The 25,867-nt window shown below is 39.7% G+C and overlaps 1 protein-coding gene across 1 annotated transcript in view; it reads left to right on the forward strand.

Annotated features, from left to right (window-relative positions):
* Positions 1-25,867, forward strand: part of ZNF277 (zinc finger protein 277) — a 74,573-nt gene that overhangs the window by 25,415 nt on the left and 23,291 nt on the right. The window contains exons 2-5 of the mRNA XM_072146921.1: positions 7,235-7,436; positions 11,369-11,457; positions 12,250-12,332; positions 25,448-25,539. Of these exons, the coding sequence (XP_072003022.1) occupies positions 7,235-7,436; positions 11,369-11,457; positions 12,250-12,332; positions 25,448-25,539 (466 nt within the window). The remainder of the gene's footprint in view (positions 1-7,234; positions 7,437-11,368; positions 11,458-12,249; positions 12,333-25,447; positions 25,540-25,867) is intronic.

Raw genomic sequence — 25,867 nt, forward strand, 5'->3', positions numbered from 1 at the left:
GGTGATTGGCCGTTCTTTGTAGATTATTTGCATGTTTATGGTAACATAATTGCAAATAAAGATATTATAATAATAATTGTTGTGGAATAAAATATATGCAGCAAATATTTCAGATTAACCCAATGACAACCTGCCTATTTTAAGATAGGCCCATTTTTTGTGATTTATCAACATGTTTAATATATTTTATTAGTTGTTTCTGTGTAGCAGTGAAAAACGTTTTTTGTGCTTTAAATGGAATGTCATTCGCCGGTTGTTGAAGTAACTTCTTTTTTCCTTTATTCACATGTTGCTACGATTACAGTGAAACAAAATGTACTTTTTTTTTTTAAACTCTTTTATTTGCAGCACACTGGGGGATTATTCCATACTTCTCTTATTTTTGATAGCTATATTAAGCTCAACTGTATTTGAATATTAAGGTTCTCACCTGGAGTATTTTTGGATGCAAATATACATTCAATTGACATATAATACATGGTCTCGCTGGTCCTGACTTGGTTATAAAACCCTCCAGCACATTTCTTTGCGGTTACCTAATACTGTTGTATGTTATTTATATCATAACTGAAGTCTTGTGCCTCTCCCACCTCGCCCTATTCCATGTACCCCTTTTACTTCTCTTCCAAGTTGTTTCCCTAGAGTTCACACTTGGGACTTATTCCTCATTCCCCTACCCCCTTTCCATGGTTTTTTGGGAGCTTCTTCTTGAATTCGCCTTCCTTTATCTCCTTTCTACATTTTGGAGACACTGGCCGACCTCTAACCGCTTAGTTCTCCCATACCCGGCCTTTCTCAATTATCCTCCCCCGGGGCCAGGGCAAATTAGAGATCGGTGCATTTAAAGTAAAGGGACCCCATAGCCCTGAAAAGAGGTCCACCCTCTTTAACCTTCTAAGAGGGAGAAAGATGCAGGTTGCTTTAGTTTAGGAGACTCATCTTAGTGAAGTGAGACCATCTTAGTTAAAGGTAAAACAACCAACAGTTTATACACATTTGCCTCTCTCTATTTACCAAACACAGGACAGTCCCAGGCTTTATCTTCTTTTCTAGACCTTATAGATGAATTCACAGATGGCACTCTAATCGTGGGCAAGATCTTAACGTTGCACTAGACCCATGTATTGACAACTCCTCAGGCTCCAACTAGTTCGCGTAGGTTAAAAGGACTGTTTTATGAACACCAACTGATGGACGTATGGAGAAGCGCTTGTTGCCGAGCACATTTTGACAGAAACTCCTCGGAGGACATAAACCTGAGTATTGCTTGGGAGGATCATAAACATAACATCCACAGCTCACAACTTAAAAGGGAGAAAGCCAGAGAGATAACATCCTTCCTGGACAAAATTAAGGAATTTGAGACTTCATATAAACATTTCAAGGAAGACTTCAGAATTTCTTTGGCAGAGGCATGTGAATCCCTCAGAACACTATTGATTGGCAAAGCAAAGGGAGTACAGACTAAGTGTCGTAGACACTTTTATGAATAAAGCAACAAATGCTGCAAATCTTGAACAAGAGCATTGAGTCTTCGAAGATCATGCACTTATATCCCCAAATAACTCGTCATTTATATTCTGACATAGCGGACGCATTCCGTTGGCCTTTTAGAATAAGGCCTTATTGTCAGAATATGCCCTTCCCTCCCACTGTGAGGAAGAAGTGGAAGCCTTAGGAGCCCCTATTACTGACTTAGAATTTCAGTAAGCCATCAAAGAAAGGCAGACAGGCAAAGCCCCTGGCCCTTTTCCATATTACAAAAAATTCTCTGGGCTGCTTGAATCCCACTAGACAAAGGCTTTCAATGAGATAGCTAAGAGTGCCTCACTTCCCAAAGATGCCCTGCGAATGACCATAGCCGTATTACCCAAGCCTGGGAAAGATGCGAATCTATGTTCCAATTATCAACAATCTCGTTGTTTAATCAGGAGTTCTTTGCGAAAGTCATAGCAATGCGAATGGCTTCTCTCCTATCCAGTGCTATTTACTCAGACAGGCTGGTTTTCTACTGTGCAGAGAAGCAAGAGATTATACAATTATCATCTGCCGATTATGTTATTGTCTACCGATGCCGAGAAGGCATTTGACAGATTGAGATGGCAGTAGATGTCTGAAGTTTTTGTCATTCTTACCAGATTGTGTAGCTGGATCATGTCTCTGTACTGATCCAGCTACAGAACTTCTTTTTTTCCTTACGAGTCCTCAGATTTCCCTCCCTAACTTTAAGCGGGAGATGCACTCATTTGCTAAATTGTCTAACTGCTTCTGCTTTAATTGGTCCAAATCAGATGCCTTAAATGTCTCCCTACCGGAACAACTTAGAGAAACATTCAAATTCAATTTTAAATGGGCATCCCAGAGCATTACTTATATGGGAATTAGGTTACCGGCAGACCTGTCTAGACTTTACACCTTAAATTTCTTGCCAATACAAGAAAAAGAGTTCATGAGGACTGTTCCAGATGGACCGAATGAACATATTACCACGTTTCCTGTATCTCTTTCAGGCGTTCCCCCTTAAATTGCCAAATTTCATTGCATATTTCAGACCATTAAATGCAATTCAATTATAAATTTGTTTGGACTGGTAAAGCATCAGATGTCACCAATGATCGTAGAAACCGCAGTTAGGGTGTGGTGGTTTTAGGTGCAGATTTTTTAATTTAACAGGTGAATGACATTTGTGGAACAGGTTTCTTCTTCAAAATCAAATTCACCCATTCAGTTCATGTCTTCAGTTCACCTGTTAAATTAACAAAAATGCACCTAAAACCACCTCAGAACTGATTATGATGCAGTTGTAACTGCAACGTGTGACCGCACCCTTAGCTAGCTAAGTAATATGAAAAGGTTCAGGTAAGGCCATACCAGCAAGTGCCTTGAGTCTTTGAAGCTAAGCCAATTGTAATTTGGACCTCCTAGAGCCCCAAATAAATGGTATAATGAGTGAGTCCAGCGAGGTGAAGAATGATCTGGGAATTGAACAATAAATATTTGTGGTAAGACACGGGCTGTACCACCATTTTGATGAGAATATTTAAAACTTAGACTTATATAAAGTTGAGGTTGCCACATTCAAGTCACACATAAGGGACATGTCTTTTGAAATATTAATACCTAATATTTAAAGTGGGAGACTGTCCTCCACCCTCTACCAGGGTCACTGAAGCACATGACTTGTCTGGGCTCTGTATGAACTGGGATATCACTCCAGAGCTATCAATAAGGGACATTGCATGGTCGAGCGATCCTACCGGATTTGGAGTTGATCGTTGGCGTACAACTTGCCATGCCCCAAGCCCGTCTATTTTGGATCTGACCGTATCTGGATGGACAGAGGCTCTATGGCTAGAGCAAACTGCTCCACAGATAAAACCTAACGTAGTGATGACCATTTAAAGATATAAACGCCCTGGGATTCTTATATAGGATAGCCGAAATGCCAGGATCTTAGTATTTTATCATTTGCATTCAGCAACGAAATGGGCCTGTATGACCCACAATCTTTCTTTTGGGTCCTTGTCTGGCTTTAGTAGTACTGTTATGCTAGCATCATACAATGAAGTAGGCAACAACGCCTTATCAAATGGATCAATATACGTATAAGGCAAGTTACCGTTCGTCCTGATATTTAACCCCTTAACGATGTGTGAGGTATATGTACATCACACGTCGGCTGTGGATGTATGGAGTGGGCTCATGGCTGATCCCTCTCTTTATATGGTGAGTGTTTGATGCATATTGCGCACCAGTAACACTGATCGCCGGTGATAACTTTGTGATTGCCTCCGCCATCTTGGCTTTGATCCCCCCCCCCATCCTTGTGACTTCATTGGGGTGTGACAATATGTTACTATGAACGCCTCGGTTCTTTGTAAGACCTGAGTCTGTATAGCTTCTGATAATTTGTTACAATGTGCAAGTATAAATCACGTAAAACGCATAAAAATTCTAATTGCCCACTTTCCCTATAAATCTTTCTAAAATAAACTGTGAAAATTATAAACGTGTTATGTATGACTGTGTCCCTAAAATATAATAATGGTTATTCCCAGCATTTAACCCCGTAACAGAAAATAGCACCCAAAGCGAAAATGCCAATTTTTCCCCATTTTGCAACGTATAAAAAATGGAATAAGTGTTTAAATCAGTCCTCAAAATGGTTTAATTGAAACCATCATCTCCCAAAAAATCACACCACACAGGTTTTGGAAATGTATGAAAACATTATAAAACCTGTATAAATTTAATCCTGTGACCGTACAGACCGAAGGAGTATAGGAGACATGTCTTTTGGGGCACACATTGAAAGCCGTAAAAAATGGCGCAAATGCATTTTTTTTTACCAATTTTGCTGCATTTGTAATTTTTTTCCTGCTACCCAATAAAGCGGATTGGATTTTTCAGAGTAACTGTCATTTTAAAAACCTTTTGATATGTTGTAGGGCAGTGATGGGCAACCTTTTGAGCTTGGTGTGTCAAAATTCACCAAAAAAACGAGCATAACTCCTGTGGTGTGTCACCTTGACAAAAAATTTTTTGTGATATTTAGAGTTTAAATAACAAATATGTATACTATTTAACTTTTAGGGTACAGGTTATAGCGAGGGCGCAGGCACCACTGTTCGCATTTCCTTCATGCCCTCTTGGCATGGGGAAGGTGTGCGGAGCAAAATAATCGCAATGTCTGGCGATTTGCAAGGTGTTGCGATTATTTCAGGGCTTGTACGTCACAAAACTGACACACAAGCCCTGATGACTGTCTTCTATCATACAGTGCACTGACCTTACTCACTGTATGATGGGAGTGGTTGTCCTCCCTCATCCCTGCTCTGGAGCTGGTCAGTGTAGAGGTGGCAGCTGCTGGGACATCACACAAGGCAGCAGCAATGTGGCCTCTGACTGTGTTGCCATCCTACCCCCACCACAACTATCAGGAGCTGCAAGGGAGCCTCCTGGGTGTATGGCCGGGTCACCTCTCCTGCTGTGCCCTGTGCTGATACCTGTGCTGACTGGAGACACCAGGCACAGCTCACACATGGGGAGGTGCCGGCCCGGGGGAGGAGGAGGAGGGGGGAGTGCTGGAAGCTCAGTGCAATCTCTCAGCCTCCCGGCTACTGCACCTGATCATGTAGGATGAAACTTAACTCTCAGGCAGCCGCGTGTCAGTGAAAATGGCTACTTGTGTCAGCACTGTTGTAGGGAATGCAATTTTAAGCCCTTCGATTAGTTATCCAATCTTGCAGGAGAGAGGGCACTGATACACTGTGCCTATGCAAGTCTTCAATCTGTCCCATGTGCTGTTCTGCAATTTTATTAGACTGTTTGATAGACATATACAGATCATTATATATATCTAATGGGGGTACATTGTGTCTGTGCCCCCTATTACTTGTACCGATGTTCACTTTTCTCTAGTTGCAAAAGTTATAATACTGAAACTTTTTTTGTCACTTCACATTTTCACTTATGCATATTATTTAGCCTCCTAGCTACGAGCCCCACAGTCGCCTGTGTGGGTGTGTCTAAGATGCACAAGCAATGGTCTCATTGGTCAGCGGCGTGTGCTTGTGATGATGTCACAGGAGGCAGGTTCAGCTCCTCCATCTTGCTCATTGTAGTTCTTTTTAGAGCTGGAAACCATGGTTACTATGGGCCAAAAAACATCCTAAAGGAAGACTGAGAGGCAAAATACTTTTTAGGAATGATTCCCAGAGACACCTGGAGCAAAATTCTGTTTTTTTGTTTTGCTCAGAATGACAGTTGCCCTTTAAATACAGTCACAATGAAGTACAATTTGTTACACAGAAAACAAACTCCTACATAGCTCTACATGGAAAAATAAAAAAGTTATAGCTTTTTGAAGGTGGTGAGAAAACAACGGAAATGCAAAAACAAGAAAGGACCTGGTTGTTAAGGGGTTAAAATAATGATAATAAAAATTTTAAAACTTTTTTTGGGAAGTATTCAAAAAAATATCATGCCGAAGTTGGCTTCTTGCTTTGTATATTTTTGTAAATTGTAGTAAAAAACATGACTTGCTCAAACTTGCTTTAGATGTTGTTAAATTTGCAGAAGAAATTGGTCTGTCACTGTTAAATTTTTAAATGATTTCAGATCCTGTAGTTGAATTTACATGAATTATGGCTGGGAATAGCTAAAGTGCTTTTGCAACTATTCTGCAGTCTGTGACATTTTTTAAGAGTCGCAAAACTCGCCATAAAGTAGTGGCAAATGAAGCTCAGAGTGGCAAAGCAATAAGGTGGTGATTTTCTGAGGTTTGCAAGAAAAGTTGCTAAAAAAGACTGCACCTGTCACTTTGTGCTAGTATTTGCGAGAAAACTAGACATAGAATTGAGACTATGAAAAATCTCCCCTATAGTTTATAAGTCTGCTCTGCGCATGAGGAGAGCTCTTGCTCCACACTACCAATGCACTAATATACAAGGTAAGTAGGGGGCAGGATCAGGCTGAATAGGCTTTGGAGACGCATAGGTCTTCAAATATGCTGTAGACAAAATATGGGAGCACATTTGTTAAAGTAGTTATCTTTTCTAAGATCTGGGTTTAGCACTTAATAGCCACTGTGTTGTAAAATAAACACATTAAAAAGAAATTTAAACCTGGACAATTAACGATGTACATGTCTGGCCTAAATTGTGTAAATTCTAATTCTTTACTCCAAATATTACATGTTTCTGCTTTTCTCTACATATGGCTGAACAAGCCCAAATAATAATCTTAAATCCTGCCATAAAACTTCATAGGAAATATTGCCTCTAAAAAAAACAGCTGTGTAATAAAGGTCGATTTCTAGCCGTTCACTACTATCTCTCAGTAGAGTGTTTGCTTAAAATTCATCTCCAGTGATGCATCTGCAGAAGAAGTTTATAGCTCTGGAGGAGGACAGTCATTTACCGTAATACATGTACCAGCTTCTGACTGTCCGCAACTATTTCCGTTACTTATAGGAAGTAGTTATTGAGTAGTTATTTCATCCCACTCGGCTGCATTGTGCTCATCACTATAAAGCAGTAGGTGTTGGTAGTGAACCAATACATATGTATATGTGGATGTACAGTAGCAATCTAAGGGTGTGTTCCCATATTGGTTACATGAGTTTTTTTTAATTCTAAACTCAGCACAACTGATGGTATTTGAAACACTGAAAATGCTTTCTGTTTTTTTTCCCATTTAGTGAATATAACATATTTGTCCATGTTTGCTTTAGAGATCAAGGATTGCATCTTGGAAGCTCTTTCACTGCCAGAAAGCCCAGGTGCTGACTTTAACCTGGTGGAAAATGTTCTGCTGCCCTGTATGTTTTGTGAAGAGTTTTATCGAGAGGAAGAGAAGGATAGACTTCTCAAACACATGATTATAGAGCATAAACTGGTCATTGCTGATGTCAAATTGATTGCAAATTTTAAGAGGTGAGTTATTTGTACGTGGTCCTGTAAGCACAGGCAATCTGTACTATCACAGAACTATGGATAAACCATTTAAATATCCTGCTACATGCAGAAATATGGTTTGGTTTTTGATCTTTGCTGGCAAAAGCTATCAGATATTGTTTTCAAATGCATCCTTAATGCAACCTGTCACCAATTTTGGCACCCTAAACTAAATACAGGTCCATATGGTTTGGGGGCAAAGAGTAATGTAAAACCATAAGCATATATGTGCACATTTACTTACCTGGTCACCAGAGTTCACAGAAAGTGCATTGTCCGACGATAATGCACTGTGCCGCGATTCACTAAGATTGTGCGCCCTAAATCCTGCAGGTGTCGCTTCCCCGTTCAGGTCTGCCGGAGTTCACTTTCCTCTTCCTGGTGCATGTAAGTGCTTGATCTTGCGACACAATTTGAAAGTTCAATCCTGCGCTCAGTCTGAATCGGTCGGATCGTCCATGTGTTTATGGTTTACTGAAAGCTTAACGATGGTCTTTGTGACATTTTTCAGCTTATGGTTTACTCTTTGCAGGGTTAAGCCAAAATACACCATACATTTATTATATAGAATATATATTTAGAATATCATAAAAACACTGAGACACTGTGATTCTTACCGGTTACCATGGAAAAGAAATCAGAATTAATAGGCTGACTAAGTAACATTCTGCAAAACATTAGTATTGCAGTATGTTACACTGAACAAGAGATCAAATGATCCTGGGACAAAATATAAGTCAAAAACAAAAGAAGTGCAAACAAAAAGAATATTAAAAAAGAATAAATGTTCCATGATTCCCTATCCCATATAAAAATCAAATACAACATAGAAAAGGGAAAATCATTTAAAAAAACACTACATATTGGTTATCCCACACCTGTCATAACCTGCACAATAAAATGGTAACTGAACAAGTATGTGTGAAAAATGTCTAAAAAAAAAAAAGTACAAAAATGTTAATATTTTCACATCTGACCTTATAAAAACACGATTAAAAGTGATCAAAAAGTAACATTTACTCCGACGTAATACCCATAAAAAGTAGAGCTTAGGCCGCAAAACACAAGCCCTAAAACAGATCTGCAAACGAATAAATAAAAATGTTATGCCCATTATTATATGGTGATGCATAAACAAGTGAATTTCTCTCAAAATGAGTACTATATTCTGAAAAACAAGTCAACCATAAAAAAGCTATATAAATGGGGCATTGCCGTAATCCTGGTGACACATAGACGCATGCGCAGTAACTCCGGCCAAGATGCGCGATCTCGGGAACGAGGCCGGAGTTACTGCGCATGCGCAGAACTCCGGCTTCTCGGACGAGGGCGCGCAGCTGCCAGGAGCTGCGCGCCGAAGATCACAGGGTAGGCGGGGGAAAGCAGCTACTGGGGCGTGGAGTAGCCGCGCCGTGTAGCCTCGTGTCCGGCTACTCCACGCCCCGGTAGCCGCTTAATTAAATTAACATATTAGGGCAATAAAGTTTATGCTACGCTAGCGGGGACGTGAGGATTAGCTCTAAAAAGGGCTATCCTCATGTCCCATACATCCACCTACCACCCGATCTACCTTTATGGGTAGATTCGTGGTGGTAGGTTCCCTTTAAAGAGTTGACAAACTTCTTAAAGTTTATTTTTCATACATTGAGGGATGTAGTTTCTAAAATGGCATAATTTACAGGGTTTAACTGTTATTAAGGCCTCTCAAATAGGGGTTTTGGCGATTTTCATAAAAATGAGAAAAATTGCACCCAAAATTTGGAACCTCCTAACAAAAAATGCAAAAAAAATCCCAATCCCATATTAAAAGAACATTTAGGAAATGTGAATTATGAAGTTGTTTGGGTGCTGTCTGAAAAGCAGAAAATTTAGAACTTTGAAAATAAAGTATTTTTAGAAATTTTTGCCAACTTTCTGTTTTTTTTCATAACTAAAAAAAAAAAAAAGATATCATCCAAATTTTCAACTAATTTGAAGTACAATATGTGACGAGAACATTTTTTTACAACAACTTGGATATGTTGAAGCAATACAAAATTATTATAACCACTTATAGTGACACAGGGCAGATTTCAAAAACCAGACTTGTTTTTAAAGCCCTAAAATGGCTTGGTCCTGAAGGGGTTAACATTGAAAGTGCAAAACAGTCATATCTTTGGTCATGAAGTTGGTAATTAGTTGACTAATAATAAACAACCTATATTCATAGGTTGTTTCCCTATAAGAAAGACCCAGCTGTAAGTCATATTACAGGATCTGTTATTTACCTCAGTGGTTGTTGTTTTTTTACAATACAACACAATTTGTAGGAATCGCATAAAATGAGATAGTTGCCAAAGGTCTAAGGCTACCTTGGCAAAGTTTCTGTAATGTGTCTTCTTACTTTCCCACCCTAATCAAAAGCGTCTCACTCAGCTAAAACAAGTTCCCTACACTGTACTGAAGAGATGCAAACACATACAACTGCACTCTGTCTACAGTTGGGAATATGTTCCTTCTGCAATGGATATACTGGTTGGGCTTTTAAAAGTCATGCTTGATGTCAAGGGAGTTGCCTTACAAGGTAGCTAAGAGGCAATGTTTTCCTTATCCCATCCTGGAAAACATATTTGCATATTTTCAAGGGTCTAAAATTACCATTGAGGATCATAGAGTTGTCATTGGTAGGAAAACTCCACAAACACCATTTTCCAGTGCTGATGATAGCTTTGTCTGAACTTAAAATATATCTGATATTACAACTAATATAATTATAAAATTGGACCTTCATCTTTTTAAAGAACAGGGGTTTCAACTTCAATACTTTTCAGACTGAGTAATTTGCTGGAGTAATTTGCACCTAAAATGCCATGCGCCGCCACATTTACTGAAAGTTTTAGACCAATTTTAGGCTGTTTTATGACGAAAAAGGAGTCCTCGGTATAATGAGATGTGTATGCGCCAGAAAGAACCTGTGTGTCAGAAAATTCAATATTGTGGTGTAGCAAACTAGACCAACTAATAGGTGCAGAGTACAACTTGTCAGTCTTATACTGCACCAGAATAATCATCCAGCATTAGACACGGAGATTAATCTGGCGTAGAAGAGATCTGTCTAGATCTACTCTAAACTGGCCTAAAGACCAACACATTAATGTATCTCTCCCAATGTCTTTACAGGTGAGCTCAGATGCACAACTAAATACACCCCTATGGGATACCTAATGTTTTTTTAGGACCCTAAGGTGCTTGAACCCCAGGTCATTTAAAGCCGTATTCCCAAAATCCACTTCAGACCAGCTCAGAGAATAGGTGACAACTGAAGACTGAGTCAGCGTATGATGGGGTTCCTACAATCTGGCAATGGACAAATTCATAAGAGGCTCAGGCCTCTTGATAAATCTGCCGGGGACAGTATGGGGAGAAACGCCAGGAATTGCGCCTATTTCAGGGCTTGTATGCCAGAAAGCTGGCCACAAGCTCTGATAAATGTGCCTCAAAGTGTATTGTTTCCATTTCATATAACTGTGTAATATGCATTCATATTCCTGGGTTCTGTGTCTCCACAAACTGCTCTGCTGTATTATAGCTACAGTACTGACTAGAGTAGAGGGGAAGGGCTTTGAAGCAGTGTAGGGTAGAAACATTACACCTGAGTGCACCTAGTCCATCCTCGATCCTGGAATATAAATGCGTTTTTGTAGTCCTGATGCTACTAACAACACACATAATGGTATTCTTACACAGATCTCCGTGACTGCTTCCTAACACTGTCTGCAGCTTTGCTTGGTCTGATAGACTTCCTTCAAGGGGTTGAGTCAAGATGAGCTGCAACACCAAACACAACACAAGCCTTGGCCTGTATCTTTACAAAAGTAAACATGATCTTCTAGTGCTGCGCCCTTTACATGAATATTTTGCTTTTTTTCTAGATACATTACATATTGGAAGAAAAGATTCACAGAGCAAGAAATAACATGTTTCTGTTCAGTAATAAGAACCAATTCTCAAGCACCAGAAGGTTGGTACAGTTGTAACCATTTCTTCAACATTTGACTTCCCCCAAACTACTTTTAAGAAATCTTGGTTAGAACTTGCACTGGGGTTGTGCTCATGTGCACAGCAGCCAATCTGAAGAGGCAAAGCTGTAAATCATGATGAAGGGACAGATGGGTCAAATGTGCCTCCAATTGGGCGTGTTTTGAGCTACTTCATACCTTTGAAATACCATTTTATACTAGATAGAGCTTTGCTAAGACTGTCTTTATGGCAGGGGTTAAAGGTACTCATCGGGAAGTTTTCCTAATACAAGAATGTCATGGAAGGATCTTATTAATGCTGGTGCTCTAGATAGTCTATCACACTTTCCTAAAAAGTTTACTGATGGAGGGTTAAAACGCCATCTGTCAGGTGAATAAAGCTTGATGGATACAGTTCATGTACTTGTAAGGTGTAGCCCCTTCTCACAGCTTGAGTTGAGCACATGATACTGCTGCATAATCCTCTCCCATTGGCCCCAATAAGGTTAATATGCTACTTTCTCCTAAAGGATAATTTTCACAGTTTTTTTTCATCATGAATTTACAATTTTTTGGACATAGTTCTTGATCAGATCTGTGGACAAATGACGACTATCCTCCTTTACTTATAGTATAGTTATGCAGTTTATAGGATCTTTCTATATGTGAAGATATGTAAACTAAAGGAAAACTAGCGACAAGGGTACAAAGCAAGGTTTGGCTCTCATTGTGACACCTAGCTCAAAAAATGTGGTGGAACATTATTGCAGTTTTTGTATATTTTGAATCTACAGACCAGCAAGAAAATTACTTCCTGCTGTGTGATGTTTTACCAGAAGACCGAATTCTAAGAGAAGGACTTCAGCAAGAAAGATTGGTAAATGTTGTATGGAAAAATGCTTTTAGTAAATGATGGTACTAGAACCTTCTTAAGTTTTTTTTTTTTTTTTTAGTTCATTTCAATTAAGTCAAGATATACACTATATACTCGAGTATAAGCCGAGGACCCTAATTTTCCCATAAAAACCTGGTAAAACCTATATTTTTTTACTCGAGTATAAGCCGTGTTTGGGTTTTCAGCAAATTTTTTTGTGCTGAAAAACTAGGCTTATACTCGAGTATATATAATATATTTGTTTTTAGTGAATTGTTTGTGCATGCTGGTTATGTCATGGACATAAAATTAGCCTATAAATGTTATATCCCCCATTTCACTTAAAATTTACCTTTATTCAATTACATATTGTTTTTGTGTTTAAAACCACAAGCAGCCTAATGAAGCTGTACAGCTTCATTTTTCTGGTCTCTTTCTCCTATTGGTAGATGGCACAATAAAAAGGAGCACTTGCCCTATACCAGGTGTCTGGTGTCTTCTACGGACAATCAATTATGTCTATAATCTGACTCCATATATTGTATCAGTCTATTTGGAAGTTACTCAACAAAGTAACACTGCCCTGGAAGGAACAGTCTTCCTAGATATAAGCTTTGATATTTGCTGCCTAGTCTGCTGCTCTTTACAATTTCTATGCAAATAGTACCAGCCGTCTGGCGTCATCAGGGGTTTGGGGCTAACTGCTGGTAATTGTCTCAGATTATAATCCATCTGAAATAGGTTCCTAAAGCATATTGAAAATCTGTTCCAAAATGTTATATAAGTATGTAGGCATTTCAAAAAGTGTCCAGAAAAGTGATTTAGAAGCCTTGAAATAATCGCTAATGTATTGCTAGTACTTGCAATTATTTTCCCCTTTCTGCCACCTCCACAGCAGGAGGTCGTAGAGGGATGCACTTGCTGCAGCCAGCGAATTCTCACAATTCTCTGCGCTTAAGCTTCTTGAAATATCCGGCTGTGCCAGAGGGGTGGCTTGTGTGTATGCAGAAATATCATTGCTGGAGGCCAGATGACAGAAACTAGCAAGGGAACTGGAACAAGCTCTGTTATTTTATACCAGTGTAAGTTTTGAGCAAAATTTGGGGCCGGAAAACCATTTTAAATGCTGGTCCCAATTTTGAATTTTTACTTTGTCTGGGAATAAAGTCTATCAATATAATAAAGAGACATGAAGTGTATTGATAAAGAAATGCACAGCAACATGTCTATAAAGTTGCTTCTTCTTTATGATACCATGTAAGCCATTACAGAAATAAGAGGCAGTCAGTGCTCCTATGTAGGTGATACTACAAATATTTATTATTAGCCCATATCTGATACAGTACATCAGGTTGGTAATATAAAGTACCATTAAAGGTCACATACACCAGTTTGCCTCAATGTTTGGTGTCCTCTGGTTTTAAGTCTATAACTTCAACTGCACTTATAATTTCCCTTTTCCCAGCTATTATATTGATTGATTTATTTTTTCCCTATTAATTATGTCTAGTTGTTCTCACTTATTTACTAAGTGTTTGTCTATTTTAAGTGAATATATCTAATCACATACTTATGTAACCCCTTATTACCCATGTACATATATTTATTAAATAATGAATCTCTCCAATTTGATGTATACTTTGGATACTGACTTTCTCCTTATAATGGACTACTCACCAATTATGTTTTTTCTTATTTGTTACGCTATCCAATATTGATGCTTTTTCAGTATATTCCATTGTTTCCCTGCTCATATCAATTGCTACGTCCTACATACTATTTTATGTGTATTTATGGAATTATTTGTCTATTTATTCACATGCAGGTTATCTGCTGGTTGTGTTATTTGTCTTGTTTGGTCTGAAGAATGTTTTTATAACCGAAACGCGTTACCTAGACATAAAAATTGATATATTTTTTTATTATTAGTATTTTTTTTTAATTATATTATTCTGCTTATTATCTTATAAAACAATTATGTCCATTGAATAATCTAATTTTGGAGTAATTTCAAAGTTTTGCCACTATTGTGGATACTAATTGGCTTATTAGTGCCCCATGTTAGCTTCCTCCCCCATTTTCCTCATTCACGCGACATACACCATTTTGACACATTTGATTTATTTTCCTCTTCTCAGACATTCTGCACAAATATTCACTCATCTCCTCCACTGTATATTACAATATTTATAGGCATGGAGTCCATAAAGGGGGTGTCCTGTTTACTTAATTTTTCTACTTTGAGTTCCAGGTGGTTTAAAATAAAACGGAAGTTATACTTACATATTTTTTTCTGTATGTACAGTTCTAATGTCTGTCTGTACAGTTCGAATGGCTGTATCTTCTGAACAGTGGCATATAGAAACACAGTTTTGGTGTCATTTTACCATCTACCACCAAAATGAATCATTGATGATAAACCATACTTACTCATAGATCCAGGTCCTGTGACTGTGGTTATCATCTTATAGTTGTTATCCAGGGCCTCCTGCCTTCTAAAATAAACTTAATAAAATAATGCTAATGAACATGAGTGGCTCCGGTGGGTGTTTTTCCAGAGCCTCAGTCAGCAGAACATATCTCACACTCCCCTTGCTTTCCCTCTGCCTGTGTAAGCTAGCAGCAGCAGGAAGTGTAGGGGTGAGGAGACCTGCTCTGCTCATTATAACAATGAGTAAAAAGACATTACTAAGTGGCTCTGGAAACACCGACCAGACCTTAGGCTTTTTAACATAATCTGAAAAGTTTATTTTAGAAGGAACTAAGCCATGTATAACAAATATAACTAGATCACAGACACAGTGTCTGGTTTATCATGCTTGATTTTGATAATAGATTTTCTTTAAACCGAAGCATTTCTTCTTAGATTGGGCACAAGAACTGTATGATTTATCCAGTGTTAAAGTTACAGTTGGGAGTGCAATATTTATGCACATCTCCCACTCCCTACTGTAACTGTAACTTTAACTATGTATATCTGTCCATGGCACTTAGAAGCACAATCCTCGTTCTATATTAAAGTGGAGATTCTCACTTTTCTAGATGCCTTGTTTCAAACATTATAGCCATTTCAACTGTGCCACACTACAGCGTGCCAGTTCCATGCAGCTTGGCGGAGGAGAAAGCTGACAAATTCAGTGGCTTCAAGCAGCTACATGGAATATTAGACTTTAGAATCATTAGCTCCAATGTCTCAAGGCAAAACTCAGAATGAAATTCGGGGTTTGGAGAGTTATGATGTTCCAGGAGATGATGACATGATTATATTTGAAAAAAGACATCCCCCTTAAAAGGGTTTTCCCACAAAACAAGTTAGGCATTATCCATAGGATAGGGTCTGACTTGCTGATCAGTGGGGGGTTTCCGTGTTGAGTCCCCACAGATCATAAGAAAGACTGGTCCAATGGGGTCCCGGGTACTCTGTCGGATCCCTCGTTGATCCCCGAAATTAATGGAGCAGACAGCCGCACATGACCGTTCTCCTCCATTAATCTCTATGGAGCTGACAAAGCATACAGAAAAATAGAGCAGAAAGGTCATGTGCGGCTGTCTGCTCCATTGATTTTGGGGTTTTGACGAGGTATCCAACAGGGTACCTGGGACCTCATCGGACCCCTTGCTCTTATGATCTGTGGGGTCTCATCACTGAGACCCCCACTGATCAGCAAGTTAGGCCCTATCCTGTGAAAAGGGCCCAACTTGTTTAGTGGGAAAACCCCTTTAAAATAAGTAAGAGTCATATTTATAAAATATTACTTAAATACATATAAAAAAATACAATCGATATTAATTATATTTTGTCACGCAGTTGAAGAGCCCTCATACAGCTCTGCACATGGAAAAATAAAAATGTTATGGATTTTTAAAGGTGGGGAGCAAACAACATAGATGCAAAACAGAAAAAGTCCATTGTATAGAAATTGTGACATAGAACATAAAAAAGTCAACAAAAATTCTTAACCCCCCCTCGCGCTCCGCGCTGTACACCCCAGTGGCTCATTGCAATGTATACTGTGCAAAAATGCCATATACTGCAATGTAGTAGTATTGCAGTATATGGTAGGAACGATCAGACAATCTAGGGTTAATGTATACTGTGCAAAAATGCCATATACTGCAATGTAGTAGTATTGCAGTATATGGTAGGAACGATCAGACCATCTAGGGTTAATGTACCCTAGAGGGTCTAAAAAGTAGTAAAAAAAAAAGGTTTCAAAAGTAATTTAAAAAAGTAAAAAACCTAAAAGTTCAAATCACTCCCCTTTCCCTAGAACTGATATAAAACATACTAAACAGTAAAAATCATAGACACAAAAGGTATCGCTGCATCCCAAAATGCCTGATCGATCAAAATATAAAAACTGTTACTGCTGGCGGTGAACCCACAACCCACAACCTCCAATTTTTCCACATTTGGAATTTTTTTTCCAGCTTCCCAGTACAAGGCATGACATAATAAATAATGTGACGGAGATGTAAAATTTGTTACGCACAAAATAAGCCCTCACACAGGTTTGTACACAAAAAAGTGAAAAAGTTATGGATTTAATAACAATGTAATACAACTGTTTCATATTATTTACTTGTTTGTCGCTCTCTAGGCATGGCCCATAAGATAGTGCTGCCTCTTTGTTTCTGTAAAACATATAGCTTTACCATACTTCAACATAAGTGTGTGCAGTGCCTTTTATATCATTCCAGGAAATGCTTATTACATTTCAGTCCACATCCTGCTGGCTCTCTTTAGTATGTGCAGCTTCCTCAGCATCAAAACCTTCAGTTCTCATTTATTTGCCTCTACTCGAGTGATTTCTCCACACATATCCTAGCTCTATCCTGGTCTATTAGGTTTCCATTAGCAACAGACAACCTACTTTGGAGCATTCACCATGAATATTTATATTTTAGGAAGAAAAATAAGATGCTATTTTGAGCTATATTTTAGTTATCCAATTTCCCTATTCTAAAATTCTACTTTGTGCTTTATTAGAGTAACTGCTGATCGCTGTCAGCATATAATATTAACCATATCATATGGCTAAAATAAGGCACATCATCTGGTCAGATTCTCTATACAGACTCCTTGGTGGCATTTCTTCAGGTGATGGACAACATTCGGAGTGTATGGGAATATACCGGTAGATAGTTAACAGTTAAAAATCTCAGAATTGAAAAAGTTGTTAAAAAAGACTTGTATGAAATCAGCAAGGTACCGTGTATAAGAGAGTATAAGCCGACCGGTGTATAAGCAAAGGCCCCTAATTTTAACACAAAAAAACTGGGAAAAACTATTGACTCGAGTAAGCCGAGGGTAGGAAATGCATTGGTCACAGCCCAGTATATAGCCTGCCAGCTCATGCCCCAAGTATATAGCCTGCCAGCTCATGCCCCAAGTATATAGCCTGCCAGCTCATGCCCTTAGTATAAAACAAGAGCTTACAGACTATGAGGATGAGGGTGTTGACACAAGAGGTTGTAGAATGGTCCAGCCAATTCTTTATAAGGGAACAATATAAGATAATTTAATAAATAAAAATTCTGCTGCTTGAACCAGCCATCAGCCGCCATCTTATTTACAGGGTCCATAGTAAAAAAAGACTGCAAAGAAGCCTAGAACTTGGTATATATCTGCTGTTTGCCGAATAACAGACGGGAGCTAGGACATAGGATGGATTAGTAAAGGTAGAGTTCACGTTTCATGCAGTTAGCGAGTGTGATGGGCTTGCCTAAAGAGATGGGTTTTAAGAGCACGTTTGAAGCTTTGGAGGGTGGGTATTAGTCTGAGAGTCCAGGGGAGGGCATTCCAGAGAATTGGTGCAGCTCTGGAGAAGTCCTGGAGAAGTCCTGGAGACGTGCATGAGAGGTTCAAATTAAGGTAGAGATTAATCTAATATCACTGGCAGATCGAAGAGCACGAGAAGGGTGATATACTGAAATGAGAGAAGAGAGATAGGGAGGTGCAGCATTATTCAGAGCTTTGTGGATGAAGGTTATTATTTTAAAGTGAATACGGAAGGAGACTGGCAGCCAGTGCAGTGATTGGTATAAACTGGAGGCATCCGTGTAGCATTTGGTCTGAAAGACAAGCCTGGCTGCTGCAAGACTAGATTGTACAGGAGAGAGTTTAGCGGGTGGAAGACCAATTAGTAGGGAGTTACAGTAGTCAATTAGCATTTTAGAATTTTCAATTGTCGGAAACTGTAGAGATGTTTCTGAGATGCAAGCTGCAAGAGATTGAATATATGGGGAAAAGAAAAGCTCAGAGTCCAGCACCAAGACAGCGGGCCTGCTGCCTTGGTGCTATAGTGATGCCACAGACCGAGATGGAGAGATCGGGGTTAGGTAAGTTAGTAGATGGTGGAAAGACCAGAAGTTCAGTCTTAGAGTAAGTTTCAAGAAGAAAGAGGACATGATGATAGAGACAGCTGAGAGACATTCACTAGTGTTCCGGTGTTACGAGCAGAAGTATATAGCTGGGTGTCATCGGCATAAAGATCATACTGGAAAAACCAGACAAGGAGAATAGCATAAAATTAATTAAAATTGTACCAAAGTACATACAATTACATACCATGTCAATAGTACTAAGATAGGTACAGTGACATAACACCTCCTGAATGGGTAAAGTGAACCCAGACCAACCCCAATGTGATGTAAACAAGTTAGAGATACATATACATGTGTCCAGCTGCTATAGAAGTAAGTAACATACAGACTATATGCCTAACCATGTAAACAGAAGTTATTTCTTGCTTTACAGCAGAACACTGTGATAAGTTTTTATGGATAGTTGGTCCTGGTGAGATCGATGGACGGTAGGAAAGTAAAACAACCATAGCAAACAGATCGAAAATGGAAAACATTTTTAAGACAAACATAAGTGCAATGTATAACTGCAGCATACTTGTCAGAATATTATTATACTTGGCAGAATATTATGCTAAGCAACCAAAGAATGCAAGCATCCTATACTATCACTAAATTAATACCCAGAGAAGACAAGAGACCAGGCCCTCATTTAGCTCGTAAAACAATTAATCTAGGAGAATTAACACATGTGGATCAAGTACTAAACAGAGAAAAACAAACTCATTGAGGGGCATAGATGGACATTATATTAGTTAGGACAGCAAAGGGTCAAATGTAAGAGAAAGAAACAGACACATGTAATACAGATATTTATCATTGCAGAAAGTAAGACTGTATTTAAAGACAGAGTAGATGGGTGAAAATTGATTCAGCAATCAGAGATATATACCTGTAGAAGAGAAGATCATTAGAAATCTCAAATATGTGTGTATAAGTTTGGAGAGCGTGATGTTAGGTAATTTACCAATATACCGGTACATCTGCATCACTTTCTTGATATGTAAAGTGAAGCCTCCTGTCTTTTACCTCATCAGTCAGACATTCCTGACCATAAATTGAGCGCAGATGGAAGGTCTTGTAATCTCCAACTGTCCATAAATAATCACCCTGTACAAAAGACTCTGTTCTTGTGCCCCTTTAAAACTATAACCCTTTTCTGTTTCTGACCCTCATTTTCCAAGGACCATAACTTTTTTTAATTCTCTATTTCCAGAGCTGTATGAGGCTTTTTTTATCTGCGGGTCAGGTTGTGATCTCTACTGGTACCAATTAATATTGAATGTCATGTACTGGGAAGGGGAACAAATTAAAATGCAGGAAAATACACAAAAAAATGCATACTGCCTTTTTCTTACGAGTTTAGTTCTTTGGGTCTTATGGTCAACCATAAATTTTCCATATTTCTGTGTACAGTCCTGAGTAAAGTGTAATTCTATGTGGGATTGGCAGACATTTGTATATTGCTATCATTCTGGGGACTGTACAAATTTTTTTCACGTTTGGTGAAAAATTGTATCTACAAAGATCATCCATTGGGACACAGGAACAACTATATGATTATAGGGGCGTTACTCAGTTCTGTGGTATTGCATCATTTGTGCAATGTAACATGATTAATGTGTAACCTTAACATCATTTATGTGTAACTTCATCTCTGCTGCATATGTCCCCATGTTTCTCCCTCCTCTCACACAACCCCTAAACTCATTTACTGAGACCCCCTGCTGTTTCCCCCCTTTTTATTTAGTTACCTGCCTTATGTTCTCCTTCTCTTTATTCAGTGAGCCCCCCATTTGCTCCTCTTCATTCAGTGATCCCCCTTCTGCCCCACTTCATTCAGTGAGCCCCCCTATGTTTACATCCCACTGATGCCCCCCTTGATTCAGTAAGCCATTCTCTTTTAACCCCTTCATTCAGTGAGCCCTTCACTTGTGCCTGCATTCAGTGAGCTTTCCTTTGTGCCCCGTCATTCAGTTTTCCCTTACATTGTGCCCCTCTGTCCTTCATTGTGCCCTTTCCTTGCCCCCCTTTCATTCAGTGAGCCCTTACTTCGTGCCTCCCTTCATTTAAAGAGCACCCCCCCTTCTGCTCCCCCCTGAATTCAGTTCCCTCCCCACTGTGTCTCCTTCTTCCCCCTCACCTTTTGTACAGACCACAACCGGTATACAGCATCTCCCAGTGGGACCTATGATCATCATGTCATCACAGGTCTTGTCCTGCAGAGAAATGCAAGGTATCCGCTCACTGCACAGCTTTCATCAAACGGTGCAAAAATGCAATGACAATGTCCTGAGGGAGGGGCGAGGTGCCGATCCCCTTCCTCCAGCACTATCATCTCAAGTCACCTCATGGGTGGTGCGCCTCTAGTACCTGCACCATGACTGATAAGACATACCACTGAGAGCAGTTTATATACTCCCCTGGTCAGGTGGTAGCACCTCTCCAATCACCTTCAAGCTTGTGTTACAGAAACATCAATGGACGATTACATATCATAATGTTAACTGTTGCCTTGCCAGGCATTAGCTACAGCTGCAATTAAACAATATCCCAGGTTCTGGAAACATCCTAGAGGATTTTTGACTCCCCTAACAGCTCCTGACCTGGAGAGAGAGCTATTCGCAACTACCAGCCTGCCTTTGCATTGGCAGGGGTGTTGCACATCCCCAGGGCCACATCTGCCATGAGGCGGGATGAAAATTTTGCCTCATGAGGAGCCCTGATGGAGGCGGCACAACAGCTGTGGGTGATTTGGGCACTCGCCCAAATCATCCACTAGCTGTACGGACCTTCCGCTGGCAGTCCATACTACCACCATTAGTATCACTATCGACACGGAGGCAAGCTTTGCAGTGCTCTATGGCTCTGGAGGACGCAGGCGGCGTTTGATGGTGTCATGCCGCCTGCGTCCAAGCACAGCAGCGCTGCCCGGCAGGAATAGGGATGGGCGGACTGCTCCTTGTCGGCTGATGGAGAAGAAGGGCCCTGCCCGACCCCTGGGCAGTTTTTGTGAAAGAAAACAGCCTCTGACTGTCCCAACAAAGGATTCTCCGGTGAGCTGGACTCTCTGCACTTGCTGCAGAAGCTCACATTAGCTAGCTACGCCCACCAGCTCGGAGCTCCTGAAGTTCAGCAGCGATATATGATGCTGTGTGTATGCTGTGTATGATTCAGTGTGTATGCTACAGGTAAACTGCTGTGTTTGATGCTGTGTGTATGTTGCATGTATATGCTGTGTCTGTATGCTGTATATGCTGTGCATGATGCTGTCTGTATGCTGCATGCATATACTGGGCATATTTATCATAGCATTTATCATATCAGCGTATGATAGCCCCGCCTCTGCATGTTCGTAGCCCGATACATCAAGAGGCTACGCCCACCAGCTAGGAGCTCCTGAAGTTCAGCAGCGATATATGATGCTGTGTGTATGCTGTGTATGATTCAGTGTGTATGCTACAGGTAAACTGCTGTGTTTGATGCTGTGTGTATGTTGCATGTATATGCTGTGTCTGTATGCTGTATATGCTGTGCATGATGCTGTCTGTATGCTGCATGCATATACTGGGCATATTTATCATAGCATTTATCATATCAGCGTATGATAGCCCCGCCTCTGCATGTTCGTAGCCCGATACATCAAGAGGCTTCCGCCTCTTGATGTATCGGGGCAGCCGGCTGTGCACCGTTTATCCTACGCCAGGCCCTGCCTTTTCACATATGAAAAGTCGCCGGCACCCACTGGCGTAAAGGTGCCGGATCGGGGCAAATAATCGCAAAAGCTCGCAATAATCTAGCATTTGCGATTATTTCAGGGCCTCTGCGCCACTGAAATATGCTTGTTTTCTCTAAAAGTGACTTGTAGCCTTTTTGGTTGTGACTTTTGTTTCTTCCATTTACTTAGGGTGGGCATAGGGTCTGGTACACAGGGGACTCTAAGCGACATTGGGCAAGACAGAAAGTCAGTTACCTGTCTCAATCTGGGGGTACTCCCAGTACATATGCCAAAAATCAATTTCCAAGGAACCATAATCTCGGACAGCTTTTGATCCAGACATGATGTTATTATGTACAATAAACAAACTGCAATGTTCAGGAAACAAACAGACACCTGGATCATATATATATATATATATATAAATATATATATATATATATATATATATATATATATATACAGTATATATACACAGTATATATAATCATTTCTTTCTCATGTAGTACAGCCAAATATTTTCCTTCACTCTATTTTTGTAAATGTAGATTTTCTTCCTGGTGTGTGCTCCACTTCTCCTCTACAACATATCTCAGGGGAGAGGTACTGCTGCGGCATCCCCCTTCTTCCTGTAAGCATTGTTATTCTATTTGGATTGCTTGGTAAGGGATGAGATTTCTTTATGCTTTTATAGGCAGGGAAACCTCATGGTAAGGAAGATGTCACCGAAAGAAAAGATATGTAGCAGTGTCACATAGATTCATGTGAACTACCGTACTCTGCTTCCATGTTTATACGTACATTGCTTTAAAAGTAGATCTATGCATCATACCTAGAGGTTTACCCAGAATGTTTTTTTATGTTATTCTCACAATTGTAAACCTTTGACACATACTTATCAATGTATCAAAATGTTACTATATTGCAGTGTCCGATGTAGGTCAGGGATTGACATATTTGCACATTACTAAATAAAATTACAAAAAAGCAACCAGAATCAGTGTGACTGGATTCCACAATTTATTTACGTATGGGATTGGGACCCTATCCAGAGCACCTGAATTGATAAAATCATTGGTGTGCGGTACGACTCCTAGACAACAAGTGGAATACCCAGAATGTTAGGCATATGTTCTCTAAGGAACAAGGAAAATACAACATATCTTTCTGTCTACTCCATGCTGAAGATCAATATTTGGTCTATAGTGTATTTTGTATGAGTTCTGATATCTCCATCTGCTGTCCACCTGTAATATTACCTCTTCTATTCTTGAAGGATGGAATGTGCTGTTCTATTTAAGGGAGTGCTCCTTGGGTTTGATGTCTTGTCACACTTTTTCATAAAGAACATAATATTTAGTGCTACAGTTTGAAATATTTCAGTTGCAGCTTTGAGAAATATAAATTCCTTAGATCCCTTAACCATGTGTTTGTAAAATGCAACAGATGTTTAGTAGAGAGGGTGAAACTGCCACATGCAGATTTCGCTTTGCAATATGCTTGTTCCTCCAGAGAAAATTCGTTTACTATTACATATGCATGTAATTACTGTAAAACCGCTAAACATGATTAACAATTCTTTTGTAATTGACTACACTGTGAATCTATATTGATCTTCTTTCTGGGCAAAACAAATCATTGGCATTCAGAGGGGACTGAAATAACAGCTTCAGAGACCTACTTTCAAGCTAGCCACTGTCCTGACCTCTTTTATTGTGGGTGGTATAAGTGGAACATGTCTATAACGTGTGCATAAAACAAAAAAGGGCCATTGCCAACACTTGCACAGGCGTTCCGGAATGTATAGAGAAAGGATATGCCCATTGACAGAAAAGAAAACTGATAATCAGGTATTCTCAACCACCACCATGTCTATATTATGACTATATTTAATTGTGCAGAGGCTTTTTGTTGATTTTAATGTCCTTCCATTCGCATAGGATAATTATAAGCAGTGACCGCCAATGAGGCCAATGACCGCTTCATATGTGAGAAATGCTATACCCCAGAAATAATGCGTTTGGAGAAGGAGACAGTTGAGAAGAAGCACAGGGTACTCCAGTTCCTGTAAAGACAATGGGGATATTTATTATGCCTTCTCTGGCAGTTTTCTGGTGGAGAAGGCATAATAAATGTACCCATCTCCCGCAGTTCTGAGTATTTTCTGCCCCGCACACCACTTTGAGTGTGACTGGTTCGAGAATGAGGCAGCAGGATTGTGAACACCCAGGGCCTGGCATCTTTACTATAGTGGAAATCTCTGCCAGGTCAGACCTGGTCTAAAAAGGTCCAACCTAGCGTGTCTGCCGACAGGGGGGGAATATTAAGACTGGCGTTTAACACCCCCCCCCCCCCCAATATCTTTACAGAGGGTGTCAGTACTTTGTGGATCGATGTCATTTTTGAACCTTAGCTACTATGATACTTAGAACACTATAGCCTTAGACATCAAAGAAAGGATTTCTCTTAAACCGTTTCCTGAAATTTCCCTAATGAATTATCTCTGATTTACAGTTTCCTACTGTATGTCCATGTGGCCGCTGTAAACTCTATTCCCACTCTGCAGATAAAGGAGCAGAGTCCCTTATAAATGTTCACGGTGAATGTAAAAGAAAAAAAATCCACAACCAAAGAATAAATAATTTTTATTATGGTTTTTTTAATTAGTAAAATTATAGGTGTTACGGTATATTCCCATTTAATGTATGAAATACCTTGGTCTGGAGTTGAGTGTAGTATTTGCTGACTTGCTTTAATAAGATCACTCTACATATGTTATATTAGAAAAATGTCTTTGAACATTAATAAAAGGTAATGGAAAAAGGAAACTTTTTATGACGTTATTATTCTGTTCTTTAATTTTTAGCAGATAATTTTTCTTCCTGTATGATTTTTTTTTAATAAACATTTTACAGCTTTTAATATCCATATTTGGAGACTAAATTATTTGGTTTATTATTTTGAGGCATGCTATTTGCAAGTACACTACTCAAATTATAGGTTTTTACATTTACTTTCTTGCTGAATTTTGCAGAAAAATGTTCTCGAGCAACAACAGCATGAGAGGTCAGACACAACGTTCCAGAGATCATGCATGTTTTGCAGTGAGGACTTTACAGGAAACAGGTTTGATCTTTTTTATATGCTTCTTCAGTTTTCTCACATGTTGCCGATTACATGCTTTAACATCCTGACCTTCTACAAGACACAACCAGTGGCGTAACTACCGCCGTAGCAGCCGTAGCGGTTGCTACGGGGCCCGTGAGTGTCAGGGGCCAGGGCAGCGGCACAATCACAATGTCTGGAGACTGCACTGTATTTCCGTACCCGGTCCGACCGCCTCTCGGGCCCTGCTATACACGCATTAAGGTTGATATCATGGCCCGTCCCCCTCTTTGTCAAGCCCGCCCCAGTGTTTCCGTCCTGTCCCCAGCACACAGACCGCCTGGCCAGC

Source organism: Engystomops pustulosus, chromosome 4, assembly GCF_040894005.1.
Source record: "Engystomops pustulosus chromosome 4, aEngPut4.maternal, whole genome shotgun sequence".
NCBI lineage: Eukaryota > Metazoa > Chordata > Amphibia > Anura > Leptodactylidae > Engystomops > Engystomops pustulosus.